The 17,230-nt window shown below is 40.0% G+C and overlaps 1 protein-coding gene across 1 annotated transcript in view; it reads right to left on the bottom strand.

Annotated features, from left to right (window-relative positions):
• Positions 1-10,575: 10,575 nt before the first annotated feature.
• NLRP7 (NLR family pyrin domain containing 7) overlaps positions 10,576-17,230 on the bottom strand; it is a 22,745-nt gene continuing 16,090 nt past the window's right edge. Inside the window, exon 7 of the mRNA XM_006915987.1 lies at positions 10,576-10,888. Within this exon, the coding sequence (XP_006916049.1) occupies positions 10,576-10,888 (313 nt within the window). The remainder of the gene's footprint in view (positions 10,889-17,230) is intronic.

Here is a 17,230-nt window from a genome sequence, read left to right as displayed (position 1 = left end):
AAATGCTGCCTTAGTCCCTAGACAAAGAACTTCCTTGTCTTCCCTGTCCCAGTTATTGGACACCTTAAAGACCTCTGGCACTAAGGCAGCTTGTGGGGTTTGGGTGAGAGAACTCATTTTCCCCTGAGAGTCCGAGGATGAAGGAGGAGAAAATTCCTGATTACCAAGATCTCTGGGAAGGCACTCCTATCACTGGGCCAGCTAATAAGTCTAGGTCTTGGTGAAGGAGCATAAGAGCTGAACTTTTACTGGTGCAGCAGTCCTGGCTATCCCGGGCCTGCCATTGTAACAAGCCACTCGATTAACTTGTTGGTCAATGTTTTCTGATATATTAGCTGATTCTTGAAGTATTAAAAGTCTGGTGGGGTCTACACCAGGGTTGTAATATTGCTCCTAATTTAGTTAAAATATCCCATCATAACAAGGGAGCTGGAAAGATTGGAACTATTAAAAACTGCTGAGAGATCCGATCTTCAAATCGGCAGGTCAGTGGTAGAGTAAAATGGTTGACTTTGCCTTCTCCTACTCCTATGATAATCATAGTTTGTGAGCAGAGTTTTCCTGCAAATGCAGGGAGAACAGAATAGGTTGCCCCTGTATCTAAAAGAAACTGAATTTGCTTACCCATTAAGTCCAGAATTACCTGGGGTTCCTCAGTAGTGATGACCACATTCCTGTACAGGGGCAGCGAGGATTGCCCCAGGCCTCTTCACTCACACAGTTCCTGAACCTGGGCTACTAGGGTGTTGGCTGGCCGCCCTCCTCTCTGGGAGCATGGACAGTCAACTCCCCAATGCCAGGGATGACTACCAGTTTCTTTGCATGTGCGGCAGGGGCTCAGAGGCTATTCAGTACAGTCCTTTGCCCAATGTCTTACTTTCTTGCATTTGAAGCAAGAACTCAATGTCTCCTTATTCCCCGGTCTCTTGAGGATGCTTGTTGGGTACCAAGGGCCTGGTCAATTATAAAACCATAATCCTGGCTTCTCGTTTTCTTTATTCTGTTCTCTTTTTCCCTCTTCAAGATCTCGATTGTTATAGACCAAGAAGGACATATCTAGTAACTGATTTTGGTTAGTCTGTGGCCTCATTTGCAGCTTTTGAAGCTTGCATCTGATATCAGGGGCTGACTGGCTAATAAAATACTTGTCTAACAAAGCTAATCCTGCAGGGGAAGTGGGATCTACCTTAGTATGCCTCCTAAAGGATTTCTCCAGCTGACTAAAAAGCTGGCCAGGTTCTCATCTTTTTCTAGAGTAATGGTTCTAAGCTCTTCTGGGATTGCCAGCAGAATAAACCTGAGTTCTCCAACTCTCTGAGGGGTGCTTGGTTTCTCGCCAGTCTTGTTTCGCAACATTTCTGCAACACTAACACTGTCAGGGACTAAAACTGAAGATAGTGAGCGTGATTAAATATTTATAAGAAAAAGGACATTAGTAAGACTTTATATAAAGCAGGGTTCCAAGAGGATTAGACACCACCTACTGGAAACCAAAAGAAAAATGCCTTCTTTGCAACAGCCTATAGAGAGATCTTTATATGATAAATCTTCTGTCTGGGGGGGGAAAAAAAGCAGAATACACTTCAATTAATGCCCAGGTGGAGAAATAGTCCATTAAACACCATGAACAACCAAGGTGATATAGCAGCTAAGAAAGAAAGAGAAAAATCTCCAAAAAAAATAAGCTTACAGATATGGAAATATGTGACTTAAATGACAAAGAACTCAAGAGGGTGCTTCTGAAAAAACTCAGTGAGATCCAAAACAATTCATACAAATTCAGGAATTGAAAAAACAACTAGATGAGCAGAATGAGTTCTTTAGCAAGGAGATCGAAACCTTCAAAAAGAACAGAATAGAACTGGAAATTAAGAACACACTGCAAGAGATGAAAAATGAAATAGCAAGCTTGGGAAATAGAGTCAACCAAATGGAAGAAAGGATCAGTGATATCGAAGACAGAAATCTAGAAATAAATCAGAAGGAAGAAGAGAGAAACCAAAGAATGAAAAATAATGAAAGAGAAATTCAAGAACTAGCTGATACCATCAGGAAAGGAAACATAAGAATACTGGGCATTCTTGAAGGGGAGGAAAAGGAACAGGGATTAGAAAGCATTTTCAGACAAATAGTGGACGAGAATTTCCCAAATCTAAGGAATGAGCTGGAGCTTGGCATTCAAGAAATCAACAGAACACCCAATTCTATCAACCCAAAAAGGCCCTCTCCAAGACACATTATATTAAAATTACCACAAATCAAAGACAAAGAGAGAATTCTCAAGGCAGCCAAGGAAAAGAAGATGGTAACCTATAAAGGAAAACCCATTAGATTATCATCAGACTTCTCAGCACAAACTTTACAAGCCAGAAAGGAATGGAACCAAATATTCAAACTATTAAATGAAAGGAACTGCTAGACAATAATAATGAATCTAGTTAAGCTCTCCTTTCAATATGAAGAAAAAATTAAGACTTTTCCAGACGTAAAAAAAAAAATGAGGGAATTTTCCACTACGAGGCCTGCATTACAAGAAATACTGAAAGGGGTCAGCTCACCTAAAACAAAATGACAAAAATAAAAATACATAATTATGAGTAAGGTGAATGGCAGGCAGATAGAAAAAGAAGTGTGCAACCCTTGCTGGAAACAGGGCATTACAAGCTTAAACAATAAGAAAAGATTTGCTATAGCAAGATAGTAATGAACATTCGGCATATATTGGAACAAATTGAGACAATAATGTTTGAAAAGGGGATGATTCAAAGATCCAGCTTCGCTAAGGAGAATTGAGATAAGGCACATGAAGAAGAAAATGGACTCCTAAGTATATATAACTAACAGAACTCGAGTGAGAAACAGACCAAAATACTATCACAGTAGGATATCTAAATAACCCACTTTCAGATATGGACAGATGATCCAAACAGAAAAGCAATAAGGAGATAACATTCTTAAATGACGCATTAGACCAACTGGACATAATTGACATTTCCAGAGCCTTCCATCTCAAAACAGCTGCTTATACATTCTTCTCTAAGGCTCATGAAACATTCTCAAAATAAATAAATAAATAAATAAATAAATAAATAAATAAATAAATAAAAATAAATAAATAAATAAATGCAACAAAGAGGTTGAAACAATCATCAAAAACTTACCAAAAAGTAAAAGTCCAGGACCAGATGGCTTCAACAGTGAATTCTACTAAACATTCAAAGAAGATTTAATACATATTTTATGTATTAAATACATATCCTCAAACCTTTCCAAAAAATTGAAGAGGAGGCAATACTTCCCAACTCATTTTATGAGGCCAGTAGTACTCTGATACCAAAACCTGGTAAGGATAACACGCACACACAAAAACTACAGACCAATATCTCTCATGAACACAGATACAAAAATCCTAAATAAGATACTAGCGAACCGAATATAGCATCATATTAAAAAAATTATAAACCACATACGCAAATCAATTACTATGATACACCACATAAACAAATTAAAAAATAAGAATCATATGATCATATCAATAGATGCAGAGAAAGCCTTCGACAAAATACAGCATCCATTTATGATCAACACTTAACAAAATCGGTATAGAAGAAAAGTACCTTAACATAATAATACACCACACATCAACATTAACTCAAAATGGATTAAGGACTCAAATATAAGACCTGAAATAATAAAATGCGTAGAAGAACCTTGGACTATAGACTTAAAGAGGATTTTATGAATTTGACTGTAAAGGCAAGTGACGTAAAAGCAAAAATAAATTAATGGGACTACATCATACTAATAAGTTTCTGCTCAGCAAAAGAAACTGTCAATAAGGTAAAGAGACAACCATCTGAATGGTAAAATATATTTGAACCAACACCTCTGATAAGAGCCTAGTATCCAATATATACAAAGAATTTATACAACTCAATAACAGCAACAAAAATCCCAAATGATCTAATCAAAAAATGAGCAAAGGACCTGAACACTTCTCCCTAGAGGACATACAAATGTTCAACAAATATATGAAAAGATGCTCAACATCGCAAATCAAAACCACAATGAGATACCATCTCACACCTGTTAGAATAGCTATAATCAACAGGACAAATAATAACAAATGCTGGAGGGGATGCAGAGAGATAGGAACCCTCATACACTGCTGGTGGCACTGCAAATTGGTACAGCCACTATGGAAAACAGTATGGAGTTTCCTCAAAAAACTAAGAATTGATTTACTATATGATTCAGCAATCCCTCTACTGGGTATTTACCCCAAAGACTTAAAAAATCATATCCGAAAAGATATTTGCACATCCTTGTTCACAGCAGCATTATTCATGGTGGCCAGGACATGGAAGCAACTGAAGTGTCCTATGATAGATGATTGGATAAAGAAGCTGTGGTACATGTATACTATGGAATATTACTCAGCTATAAGAGGTAAAATACTTCCATTTGTGACAACATGGATGGACCTCAAGATAATCATGCTAAGTGAAATAAGCCTGACTGAAAAAGTTGAAAATCACATGATATCACTCATATATGGGATATAAACCTAAAAGAAACAAACAGGACAAACAGAGACTCATGGACATGGACAATAGACTAGTGGTTACCATAGGGGAAAGGGGAGGAGGGAGGTAGATGAGATAAGGGGGTTCAAATACATGGTGACAGAAAGAAATCTATGGGAGGTGACCCCAGTGTAAATATATATATGCCCTACTGTTAAAATGTACAGCTGAAACTTATTCGATTTCATTATCAATGTCACTATAAAAAATAAATTTAAAAAAAAAGAACCACAGGTTTAGAAGGCTATGAAGAGGGTGATGAGAAAACGCAAGCAGACCGGGGGAGTGTCCTGCATGAAGCCTGGTCAGGGAGTAAACACAGCTGTGTGAGAAAGTGGTGACTGTTGTGTAGGAGTGGCCTGTGAAACGTTGTGATACCCTAAGAACACCCACCAGGCACAGAATATCAAGTTCTCCAGCAGGGCCTGACGCAGGCGTGAGCTTGGGGAACTAGCAGGAAACCTAAAATGGCTGGATCAGAGAAAGCTCACAGGGAAACCCATGTGAAATTGAGTGAAAAGGTCAGGAAAGCCAGATCGAGAACTTTTTCTTTAAGTTTTTTCTTTATAATATATCTCAATCTATGCATTTTTGCCAGCTTTGCTTTACCTCTTCCCATTGACATGGGACCTAATGCCAAGTTCTCTAAAAACAGCAGTGTCTTACTCTAAGCTGAGTTTGGAGAATTGCCTTGAACTTGCGACCTTGCCTTTCTCCAAATCAGTGGAATATTAGAAGGTGGTTATTTCTGGCAGAAAAATCACCGAAGCCAGGGTTTCCCAACCTTGGCACTGTTAAAATCTGGGACCAGATAATTCTTTGCTGCATGTGAGTGGAGGAGGGCTTCATTGTGCATTGTAAGGTGTAGCAGCATCTCTGGACTTTACCCATCTGATGCCAGTTGTGACCAAAATGTCTCTAGACACTGTTGGGGGAACCTGGGGGCAGGAATCGCCCCCAGTTGAGAACCACTGGGCTAGAGAGAGATCCAGGAGGCTAGCTTGGGTCTCAGAGCAGTATCCAGGCAAGTTCTGAGCTAGATTCTAGGACTGAGAGTTCGGATGGGAGGTGAGGCAGAAGATCTGCTGGAGACAACAGACCCCAGGCCAGATCTGACCAAGATGGCCCTGTGAGTACCACTCACCCAACCTCCTCTGCTCCGGGGGAGAGGGGTATCACTGAGCTCTCTCCAGAGCCCTCCAGCTCCATAGTAAGAATGGTACTTTACTGGCCTATGGGAAGCCTTCTCTGAGACGTGCATTGTACATGTGGTCTGGACATTGAAGTTTTCCAACACAGAGTGTGAAGCCCCGCTGCCTTGGTCCATGATGAAATGTTTCTGGCTCTTGCCTTGGTTTGTCATAAAATGTTCCCTTCTGGCTCTCTCTTCCTTGGTCTACGATGGAATGTTCTGCCTCTGGCTTCCCCCTCCTCTCCCGCCTTGATCTAGGATGAAATCCTCCACTTCTGGCTCTCCTTTGGTTCCACTTTGACTCCCCCATTGGCATCTGATGGAATGTTCCAATTTGACTCTCCCCTTGGTCTATGATGGAATGTTTCTCTTCTGAATGACCTAGCCCAGCATTGTCACAGACCTTCATTTGGAATCTGGAATCCAGGTGAGCTGGAAGAGAAGATCTAACAGGTATCCCCAGGAAGAACCTTCCTACCCTGAATCTCCACGGATTTAACTCCCCATGCCACTCTCCCTACTGAGACTCTTGTACAAGTGAGCTTGAACCCCAAGGCCAGCTCCACAACTGCCTCGTGCCAAGCAAGAAGGGGGTTAAATGAACCATGATGTTGGGGGATGGACTCATCTGGGGCCTGAGTTGCTGGCTCATGCACAGCCCTGGAAAACAAGCCCTGTTAGATCAGCCCCAAACGGAGAGTTTTCTTCCTTTCCGGAGCAGGATAGCCAGCTACCCACCCCTTCTCTGGGGTGCAGCAGGGCGGGGAAGCAGGAGCTGCGATTCTGCAGGCTGTCAGGCCCTCTGGCCCCTGCAAAGCTGAGCTGTGAAGGGACAGAGGCTGGTGGAGGGCAAGTGGAGTGACAGGCTGTGGGGAACCATTCCTCGAAACACCATGAGGTGGACATTTTGACGCCTGCTGTCCAGAAGGAAGAGAGAAGAAAAAGTAAAGTCTTCCGGGGTCTTCATTTACCCAGCAGAGAAACCCAGGGAGGGTGGGCATCCTGGAGACATCACATCTGACTAGAAGCTGTTCCTACTTTCATCCGTGGTGGGGTTTTCAACCTCAGAATGACAGAATGGTTCTTTGCTGCCGGGGCTGTCCTTGTAGGGTGTTCAGCAGCACCCCTGGCCTCTGCCCACTTGGAGCAAGCAGCACGATCAGCTGTGACCCAAAAAATCTGAAATAGTCAAGTCTAGAGAGACAGAAAGCACATGCGATGCATGGCTTCCAGGGGCTAGGAGAGGTGGATACAGAGGGGCCGCCTAACAGAGCAGCTGGGTGCCCTTCTGGGTGATGGAATGTTCTGGAACTAGATGGTGGTTGGTAGTGGTTGCACAACCTTGTGAATGCTCTAAATGCCATTGAATTGTATGCTTTAACATGATTAAAATGGTAAGTTTGATGTTATGTGTATTTTGCCACGATAAAGAAATAAAATGTGTCTAGGCATTGGCAAGTGTTCCCTGAGGGGCAAAATCGCCCCGGGCTTGTGGACCACTGTCTTGTTCTACAGCAGTGAATAAATAAATCGGGGGCTGGAGAGTTTCTCACTCTCAGTACTACTAGCTCTTTGTTGGGAGGAGGAAGAGGGTGTCCTGGCATTTGTTTGTACATTTGGCAGCAACCTTGGTCTCTACCCATTAGATGCCAGGAGCACCCCCTAGTTGTGACAATAAAAATAACTCCAAATGTTGTCCATTGTCCCCTGGGTGGCAAAATCACCCCTTCTGAGAACCACTTGAAGAGGATATTTCACTCAAATGGCTAATCTTATAATCAGCTCTTTGTTCTGCTTCTATAGATATGCTTGCCGCATAGGCCAAAGGGCAGGGTGACCTCGAAATTAACTAAAGATTCATCTTCCTTTTTGCTTATTCTGTCTAGATAACAGATAACAGATATATTGCCTGAGTTCCTGCCTGAAAACCTCACGCTTTGTAACTCTTTGTAACTGCCTGAGGACAAATTAACCAATCAACACACATGCCAACTGGCCAAATGTAACTGCACGGACAAGCCCTATAAAAGCAAAGTTGCATCTGAGCTCAGAGAACAGATCTTCAGAGTGCCAGCTCTTCTGGGACTGCCTGTATAATAAACATGAGTACTCCAACTCTCTGAGTGGTGCTTGGTTTCTCACCGGTCTGATTTTGCAACATTTCTGCAACACACTGATCTATACAGTATCCTAAACTCTATGCCTTTTATTCCAAATTCTGTAAGACTTTTTAAATTTTTCTGTACAAAGTGAGTTATAAGACAAACCACAATCTTTACAATATGATGAATGATGGTTTCAGGTCACCGCTGCTTCTTAGAGGCTTTGCCACATCAGGGCACAGAGTCCTCTGGCTGTGTTTGTTTCTTATTTATAAAAAGAAAAAATAACATGATTCTTTTTAGGGGGAGACTTCTGCAATGTTTCAATCAAAATGTACTTGAAATATCCAGTAGAGGGTCTGACCCAGACAGGGTTTTGTTTTGTTTTTTTATTACATATTAGTTTTAGATATACACTACATTGGTTAGTGATCCAGACATTTCGATCACAACCAGCCTCTACTACATTTGTCTCTGGTTTTTATGAGAGTTCTTTTAATTAAAAAAAAAAATGTACTATGAGCTTTGTGCTCAAGCAGAACCCTGAATTTTGACTCAGCCCCACCTCTAATTACTTGATCACTTCTCCTGATCCAGACTCAATTCCTCCCCCTGATAGTCCCTTAAAATCCTTGCCTTTCCACATCCCACTAACCACCCTTATGCAAAAGCTTGATTTAAGTTGATGTCAGCAGGTGTCACCCCAAATACCATAGCAACTTGAACATTTGAGATTTATCTTAATAAGGACCTTAATAAACAGATTTATCTTAATAAGGACGGCAAAGCTGGACAGTAAAAGAAATCAGGTCCTTCATGAGATCATTGAGTGACGAAGTTAAGCCCTAGTACCTCCATACTTGAGTTACTAAGAGTTATGTGTCAATTTGTGGTGTTTATCTTCTAGTTGCCCAACTCTTTTTCAACTAAGGTGATACTTAACTCACAGAATATAGCACAGAAGGGGAAAGGGTGAAACACTAAGAAATATGGGAGATAAATGAGGAGACAATATAGAAAATGGAAGACAATATGTAAAGAGATAAAGGCTGAATTTTTTTCTCCCCAAAATTCTGAAACCCTAGCAGCATAAAAGGAAATACTGTGATAACTATGTATAGTGCCAGGTAGGTACTAGATTAACTGGGAGATCACTTTGTAAATTATGTAAATATCTAACCACTATGCTGTACACCTTAAACATATATAATATTGAATGTCAACTGTAACTGAAAAATAAAAAACTTTAAAAAACACACAAACAAAAACTAGGAGATAAAAGGAAAGAAAATTTGTGCATAAATACATTAGTATTCAAAGAGAATTTCTCGACAACAGCCAGAATGAAAGGAGTGACTGGCTACAAAGACATGGCAATAATGAAGGCCAAACCCCACGGAATAATATCCTCAAAATGCAGAGGGTTAATAACCTTCACTTTTGATTGAAAAGCAGGCTATCATTATTCAAAAATAAGGTTTTAAAAAGATATATTCATCTTACCTAAAACTTTGAAATTTAGGGGTTTTATAGTTAGAAGTTAGCAGGTAAAAACTGTTGGGGAGAAAACTTCACCAAAATAAAATGTTATCCTGAATCCAAAACAAAAAAATTTTTTTGTCATTTCTACCTTCAACCTAAATCTCTAACTCTAGGCCACTGTTTTTATAACCAGGACTTTGATCACATCCCATATTGTTATGGACCGCCCCCACACACACCCATGTATATCAACATGGGACCACGTAAACAGTCTTATCACTCACCTCTGGAGTTTGGTGGAAAAATTAAGAGAAAATGTCACTCACTATTGTCTGTGCCTAAGAGTTAGTGCTAAATGGTGATCTTGAGTTGTTTAATTTTTTTAAAGGAAGTTCTGAAGTAGCTTTGCTGCCTTTTCTGTGGTTACAAGCAATAGTCTGAGGATAACCAAGAAGGGCTTTCTTCTTCATGGCAATGGATTATACACAGAATTATCGAAAGTTTAAAGCAAACAGATGCGGTCAGGTCTGTGCTTCATCAACAACAGGATTAGAGCAAGGGTTGGAAAATGATTGCCCACTGGCCAAATCTAGCCCATTGCTTGTTTTCATAAATAAAGTTTTATTGGAACACAGCCATGCCCTCTCATCCTCATATGGTCTCTGGCTGTTTTTACACTATAACAGCAAATGTGAGTTGTGACAGTTACTATATAGACTGTAAACCCTAAAATATTAGCTATTGGGCCCTTTACAGAAAAAGCTTACCAACTCCTACGTTAGAATATCATAAAACTGAGTAAGAAAACCATGAACTGCACTGATTATGTAGACCCATCAGCCTATAATTAAATTAGGCCAAGAAGTACTTGAGCTAGGGTAGAATATAGGAAAAAATTCTACCATCATCTATGAATTTCATAATGTTTTTTCCTGGACTACGTATGCCGTAAAGTTTACACTGTTAGCTTTGGGGCATGTTAATAAACACAGCTTCAAACATAGTGCTTTGCCTTTTATTATTCTTGCATCCTTGTGAAAGATAACAGAATTCTGACATAAAGTGGGTATGTGACTCGTGCAGAATTTACCGTAAACCAGATAGTGAAAGCCAGTGCTCTGTTCTATGTTTTGGCACAGTAATTAATATTTGACCCTATAATCTTCATTAAAGAGATATCATCAGAGAGACATTTAATTGCTAGAGCATTATCTCAGAGCATTGAGGAAAAGAAGTCACAGTACGAGGACCTAGTTGTTCTGGAATCCTCACAATCAATGGTCAGTGTGGGATTGCTGTCTTTCACTTCCTCCAACAGCATCTGCATTTCCACACTAGAACCATCCATCTTCAGCCTGAGCGTCTTTAAGGGGCTATTGTTCTGTTTTAAAGCCTCAAAGAGCACTATTATTCCATTCTTCCCGAAGATATTCTGGCCCAGGTCCAGAGTCTCCAGCCTCTGATTGCTTGTGAGGGTGGATGCAAGATCCCGAGAGTATAAAGATGTGATGGAGCAGCCACAGAGCCTGTTGACAAAGAGGACAGATGCTAAATCACTTGCCAAGCAAGTTCTTGTTCAGAACCTACCATGTTGACAAGCACACTCAGACTTGCTGGGGACCAAGTGGTGAAGAAATTAGGGGGGAGGGTATTTTTTCCATGGAACTTATTTTAGTGACAATGGCTATCAGGATATGTTGCATTAAAGACAGTGGATAATGGATAAATTATTAGGATAACTTGGCCAGAGATAAGGATATTAGGTAGGTTTATGATAGTCAGTGAATTCCTCATCGGGAAGATGTGAGAAATAAAAACCTAAAGGCAGGCAGAGAGTGAAGCATTATGGTCACTGGGGGGAAGGAAATGGTGTAGCTGAAACACCAATCTGGGGGAAGTGGAAGGAGGGCTCATAACTAATAAGGGTACCCAGTAGGGTCTTGCAGGCTACTGTAAAAAGCCTTCAGATTCTATCTGCAGTGACATGGGGAGCTTCCAAGTATTTGGAAACATAAGTGCTGTCATCTGGCTTCCAGCTGGAGAGGGACCTTGGGGTGATGGGTTGAGAACAAACTACAGGAACTCAAGGACCAACACCCACAGACCAGCTCAGAGATCATACATGTGAGAGGTGGTGGCCCAGATGAGAGCATTAGCAGTGGAAGAGCAGGGAGTTGGTCATCTTCCATGTATCGGGAGGGAAATGCTTCCACATGGTCTGAGTGTCAGGTATGAAATAAAGAGGAGTGAAGGATCATAAGCCTGAAAGTCAGGGATTAGAAGGGTTGGACTGTTTTTGTTTTTGTTTTTGTTTTTGGTGGGGGGGCCGACAGTAAGCTGTGTTAACTATGCTTTACTAATACATGATATGTCATCACAGCTCTCCTTCCATATCTGTTTCTCAGAGACTTCCTTCTGAACTAAAGGTGCCATTGCAGGTGGAGGACAAAGGAGGCACTACTTAGAGTAGATACAGCTTAGGCAGGCTTCTATAGAGCCTAGTGAGCTGGTTCAAGCCACACTGACCCTTCAGCCATGTGTCCTGAACACTGCACCATCTGCACATCATCCTGCTGCTGCCCTGGCCACTATGATAGGCACTGGAGACACAGAAAGTGATTTGATTCTTCCCCAAAACAAAATTTACAGTGAGTAAATGAATGAATAAATTCTGGTACATCCATACAATAGGGTATGATTCAGCCATATAAAGAATGAAGTATTTACAATTGCTACAATGTGGATAAACCCTGAAAATATTATAATAACTGAAAGAAGCCACACAGACACACATAGACACATACACACATATAAAACACATGAGTCCATTTATATGAAATATATAGAAAAGGTCAATCCATCAAGACAAAGCAAGCAGATTGGTGGTTGCCAGGGGCTAGCGGAGGGAAGAGTAACTGTTCATGGGTTTTGAGTTTCCATCTGGAATCATGAGAATATTCTAGAACTGATAGTGGTAGTGGTCATACAGCATTGTAACTGTACAAAATATCACTGAGTTGTGCACTTTAAAGTAGTTCTTCTTTACCTCCATAAAAGTAAATTTTTAAAAATGTATAGTTCCAGTGATTGGGCAGCATAATGCTACCATCGATTTATTATTTATTACAGAAAACAGCATGCTGCAACAGAAGTCAGTAGTTCTCTCAACTATCCAAACTGGTCTGTTCTCCCCCATATTAACCTAGGTGAGAAGTGATATATTAGCAAATAGTTCTGAAAACTGCAGTCTCGGTGCTCTAGTCAGAAAAAAAGAACAACAGTAAGAACAAAGACGTTGCAGGCAGGACCTGAAGAGGCTGGTTGAGTGATGTAGACCAGTGTGAGGAAGAAAGCACAGGATCTAGTTAGAAAGATGGGAAGAAGCACAGCCACAGAGAACATGCTGGAGCTTGGTAACAAACATTGATTCACATGCTTGTTAAATAAAAATATACATTACATAAAAATGTACAAGGAGGTTGTAACTCAGCAAATATACTAACTGTACTTTTATAAGAATGAACCTTTTATCCTCTCTGATTAAAGAATTGTCAGAGAGGAAAAAACATGGCAGAGTGAGAGACATCCCCAGATCTTTCCCCTTGAAACAACAATAAGCTGAACATCTAAAACTTAACAAAAAAACACCCAAACTGCACACCAGCATGTCTGAGTGTGGGATCTGCACATAAGACCTACTACAGGTCAGAACCCTAGATGTCAGGCAGTGGACTGGGAGATAAAGAAACTACCTCTGGCAGTCGCCAGAGCTCCCTGTAGGAGGAGCGGGAGGGGTGAAGGTGCAGTGACTTCCCTGAACAACCCTGCCTGGAACTTATATGCGGCCGGCAGCAGGGCCCAGTCATCAGGGTAGAAAGCAGAGAAGTGGGGCAGGACCACAGAGAAACAACAGCTGATTTTTACCGGCCCTGGTTGCAAAACCAAGGCTGAGCCGAAGCCCCCAACTCCTAATCCAGCAGGCCCCTCACCCCATATCCTCCAGGACTGATCACCACAGAAACCCAGGAGAATCTGAGCAAACACTGCTGAGACTGAAGCTACCTCTCGCAGCCTCTGGAGCTCCATGAAGGAGGAGGGGGAGGGGAAGTGAAGGAGGGGAGAAAGAGCAGCGAGTTCATGTGTCAAGTTCCCTGAACAGCCCTGCCTGAGAAAGTTGCAAGCTCCCCGTGGCCTGCTGGTTGCAGGGCCCAGTCATCAGGGCAGAAAGCAGAGAAGCGGCCAGCAGAGAAACAGCTGATTTTTACCAACTGTGATTGGAAAACCAAGACTGAGCTGCAGCCCCCAATCCCCAACTCAGAAGACCCCTCCCCGCATACCTTCAGAGATGGAACACTGCGGAGCCCAGGGGAATCTGAGCAAATGCTACCAAAACTGTTGCTAATACTGGCAGGGACTGAAACTGAGGGTAGCGAACATGATTAAATATCTATCAGAAAATAAAAACTGATTTTTAAAGCTTTATGTAAAGCAAGGATCCAAGAGGCTTAGACACCACCTACTGGAAACCAGAAGAAAAGTGCCTTCTTTGCAACAGGCTAAAGAGAGACTTTTATATAATAAATCTTCTTTCTGGGAAAAAGCAGAATACATTTCCATTAATGCCAGGCAGAAAAATAGTCCATTAAACACTGTGAACAACCAAGGTGACAAGGCAGCTCAGAAAGAAAGAGAAAAATCTCCAGAAAATAAAATTGCAAACATAGAAATATGTGACTTAAATGACAGAATTCAGGATGGCACTTCTGAAAAAACCCAGTGAGATCCAAAACAACTCAAATAAAAAATTGCAAGAATTGAAAAAACAACTAGATGAGCAGAGCAAGGAAACTGAATCACTCAAAAAGAACCAAATAGAACTTCTGGAGATGAAGAACACACTGCAATAGTTGAAAAATGAAACAGCAAGCTTGGGAAACAACAGAGTTGACCAAATGGAAGAAAAGATAAGTGATATCGAAGACAGATATCTAGAAATAAATCAGAAGGAAGAAGAGAGAAACTGAAGAATGAAAATTAATGAAAGAGAAATTCAAGAACTAGCTGATACCATCAGGAGAGGAAACAATAATAATGGGCATTATCAAGGGCAGGGAAAAAAAACAGGGATTAGAAAGCAATTTCAGACAAACAATGGATGACAATTTCCCAAATCTAAGGAATGAGCTGGAGCTCGGAATTCATGAAGTCAACACAACACCCAATTATCTCAACCGCAAAAGTCCTTTACGAAGACACATTATATTAAAATTATCAAAAATCAACGACAAAAAACAGAATTCTCAAGGCAGCCAAAGAGAAAAAAATGGTAACTTATAAAGAAAAACCCATTAGATTATCCTTGGACTTCTCAGAGCAAACCATGCAAGCCAGAAAGGAATAGAATCAAATATTTAAGCTATTAAGTGAAAGAAACTTCCAACCTAGAATAATTTATCCAGCTAAGCTCTCCTTTAGATATGAAGGAGAAATAAAGACCTTTCCAGGCATACAAAAATTGAAGGAATTCTCCAGTACAAGGCCTACACTACAGGAAATACTGAAAAGCGTCAGTTCACCAAAAACAAAATGAGCAAAAGAGTACATAATTAGGAATAAAGTGACTATCAGGGAAATAGAAGCAAAGGAGTGCAACCCTTACTAAGAACAGAGCATTATAAGCTTAAATAATAAGAAGAGAATTGTTATAACAAGATAGTAATGAACATTCAGCATACATAAAAACAAATTGAGATAACAATGACTGAAAAGGAAGAGATTCAAAGATCCAAATTCACAAAGGGGAATGGAGATAAAGTACATGCAGAAGAAAATGGATGACTGAATATATATAACTATATTTACATATTCATAATGGTAACCACACGCCAAAGATTCAGAACCAAAGTATATAACATAAAACAAGAGGAACCAGAAGGAAAACCCACAAAAGCCAACCAAAATAAAGAAAACAACACAAGGACAAGGAAGCAATGGAAACACCAAACTACCAGAAAGAAAAAGATAAAATAAGAAGACTTCATACTTCAATAATCACCCTAAATGTAAATGGATTGAATTCACTAATAAAAAGGCACAAAGTTGCAGAATAGATCAAAAAACAAAACCCAACCATATGTTGCCTCCAGGAGACACATCTCAGCTCCAAAGACAATATAGACTCAAAGTGAAAGGGTAGAAAATTATATTTCAAGCACATGTCATTCAGAGAAAAGCAGGAGTAGCAGTACTAATATCAGATGAAATTGACTTCAAATGACAGAATTCAGGATGGCACTTCTGAAAAAACCCAGTGAGATCCAAAACAACTCAAATAAAAAATTGATAACACTTATTAATATCAATGCTCTCAATCAGGGAGCCCCGAAATATGCAAAGCAATTACTAACAGAACTAAAGAGAGAAACAAACTGAAACACTATCATAGTAGGGGACCTAAAAACCCCACTGTTGGATATGGCCAGATCATCCAAGAAGATGAAGAACACACTGCAATAGTTGAAAAATGAAACAGCAAGCTTGGGAAACAACAGAGTTGACCAAATGGAAGAAAAGATAAGTGATATCGAAGACAGATATCTAGAAATAAATCAGAAGGAAGAAGAGAGAAACTGAAGAATGAAAATTAATGAAAGAGAAATTCAAGAACTAGCTGATACCATCAGGAGAGGAAACAATAATAATGGGCATTATCAAGGGCAGGGAAAAAAAACAGGGATTAGAAAGCAATTTCAGACAAACAATGGATGACAATTTCCCAAATCTAAGGAATGAGCTGGAGCTCGGAATTCATGAAGTCAACACAACACCCAATTATCTCAACCGCAAAAGTCCTTTACGAAGACACATTATATTAAAATTATCAAAACTCAACGACAAAAAACAGAATTCTCAAGGCAGCCAAAGAGAAAAAAATGGTAACTTATAAAGAAAAACCCATTAGATTATCCTTGGACTTCTCAGAGCAAACCATGCAAGCCAGAAAGGAATAGAATCAAATATTTAAGCTATTAAGTGAAAGAAACTTCCAACCTAGAATAATTTATCCAGCTAAGCTCTCCTTTAGATATGAAGGAGAAATAAAGACCTTTCCAGGCATACAAAAATTGAAGGAATTCTCCAGTACAAGGCCTACACTACAGGAAATACTGAAAAGCGTCAGTTCACCAAAAACAAAATGAGCAAAAGAGTACATAATTAGGAATAAAGTGACTATCAGGGAAATAGAAGCAAAGGAGTGCAACCCTTACTAAGAACAGAGCATTATAAGCTTAAATAATAAGAAGAGAATTGTTATAACAAGATAGTAATGAACATTCAGCATACATAAAAACAAATTGAGATAACAATGACTGAAAAGGAAGAGATTCAAAGATCCAAATTCACAAAGGGGAATGGAGATAAAGTACATGCAGAAGAAAATGGATGACTGAATATATATAACTATATTTACATATTCATAATGGTAACCACACGCCAAAGATTCAGAACCAAAGTATATAACATAAAACAAGAGGAACCAGAAGGAAAACCCACAAAAGCCAACCAAAATAAAGAAAACAACACAAGGACAAGGAAGCAATGGAAACACCAAACTACCAGAAAGAAAAAGATAAAATAAGAAGACTTCATACTTCAATAATCACCCTAAATGTAAATGGATTGAATTCACTAATAAAAAGGCACAGATCTGCACATTGAATCAAAAAACAAAACTTAACCATATGTTGCCTCCAGGAAACACATCTCAGCTCCAAAGACAAATATACACTCAAGGTGAAAGGGTGGAAAATGAGATTTCAAGCAAATGGCTTCAGTGAAAAGCAGGAGAAGCATCCTAATATCAAATA

This window comes from Pteropus alecto, unplaced genomic scaffold (assembly GCF_000325575.1).
Source record: "Pteropus alecto unplaced genomic scaffold, ASM32557v1 scaffold326, whole genome shotgun sequence".
NCBI classification, from domain to species: Eukaryota; Metazoa; Chordata; class Mammalia; order Chiroptera; family Pteropodidae; genus Pteropus; species Pteropus alecto.
This window is presented reverse-complemented; position numbering and strand designations above follow the sequence as displayed.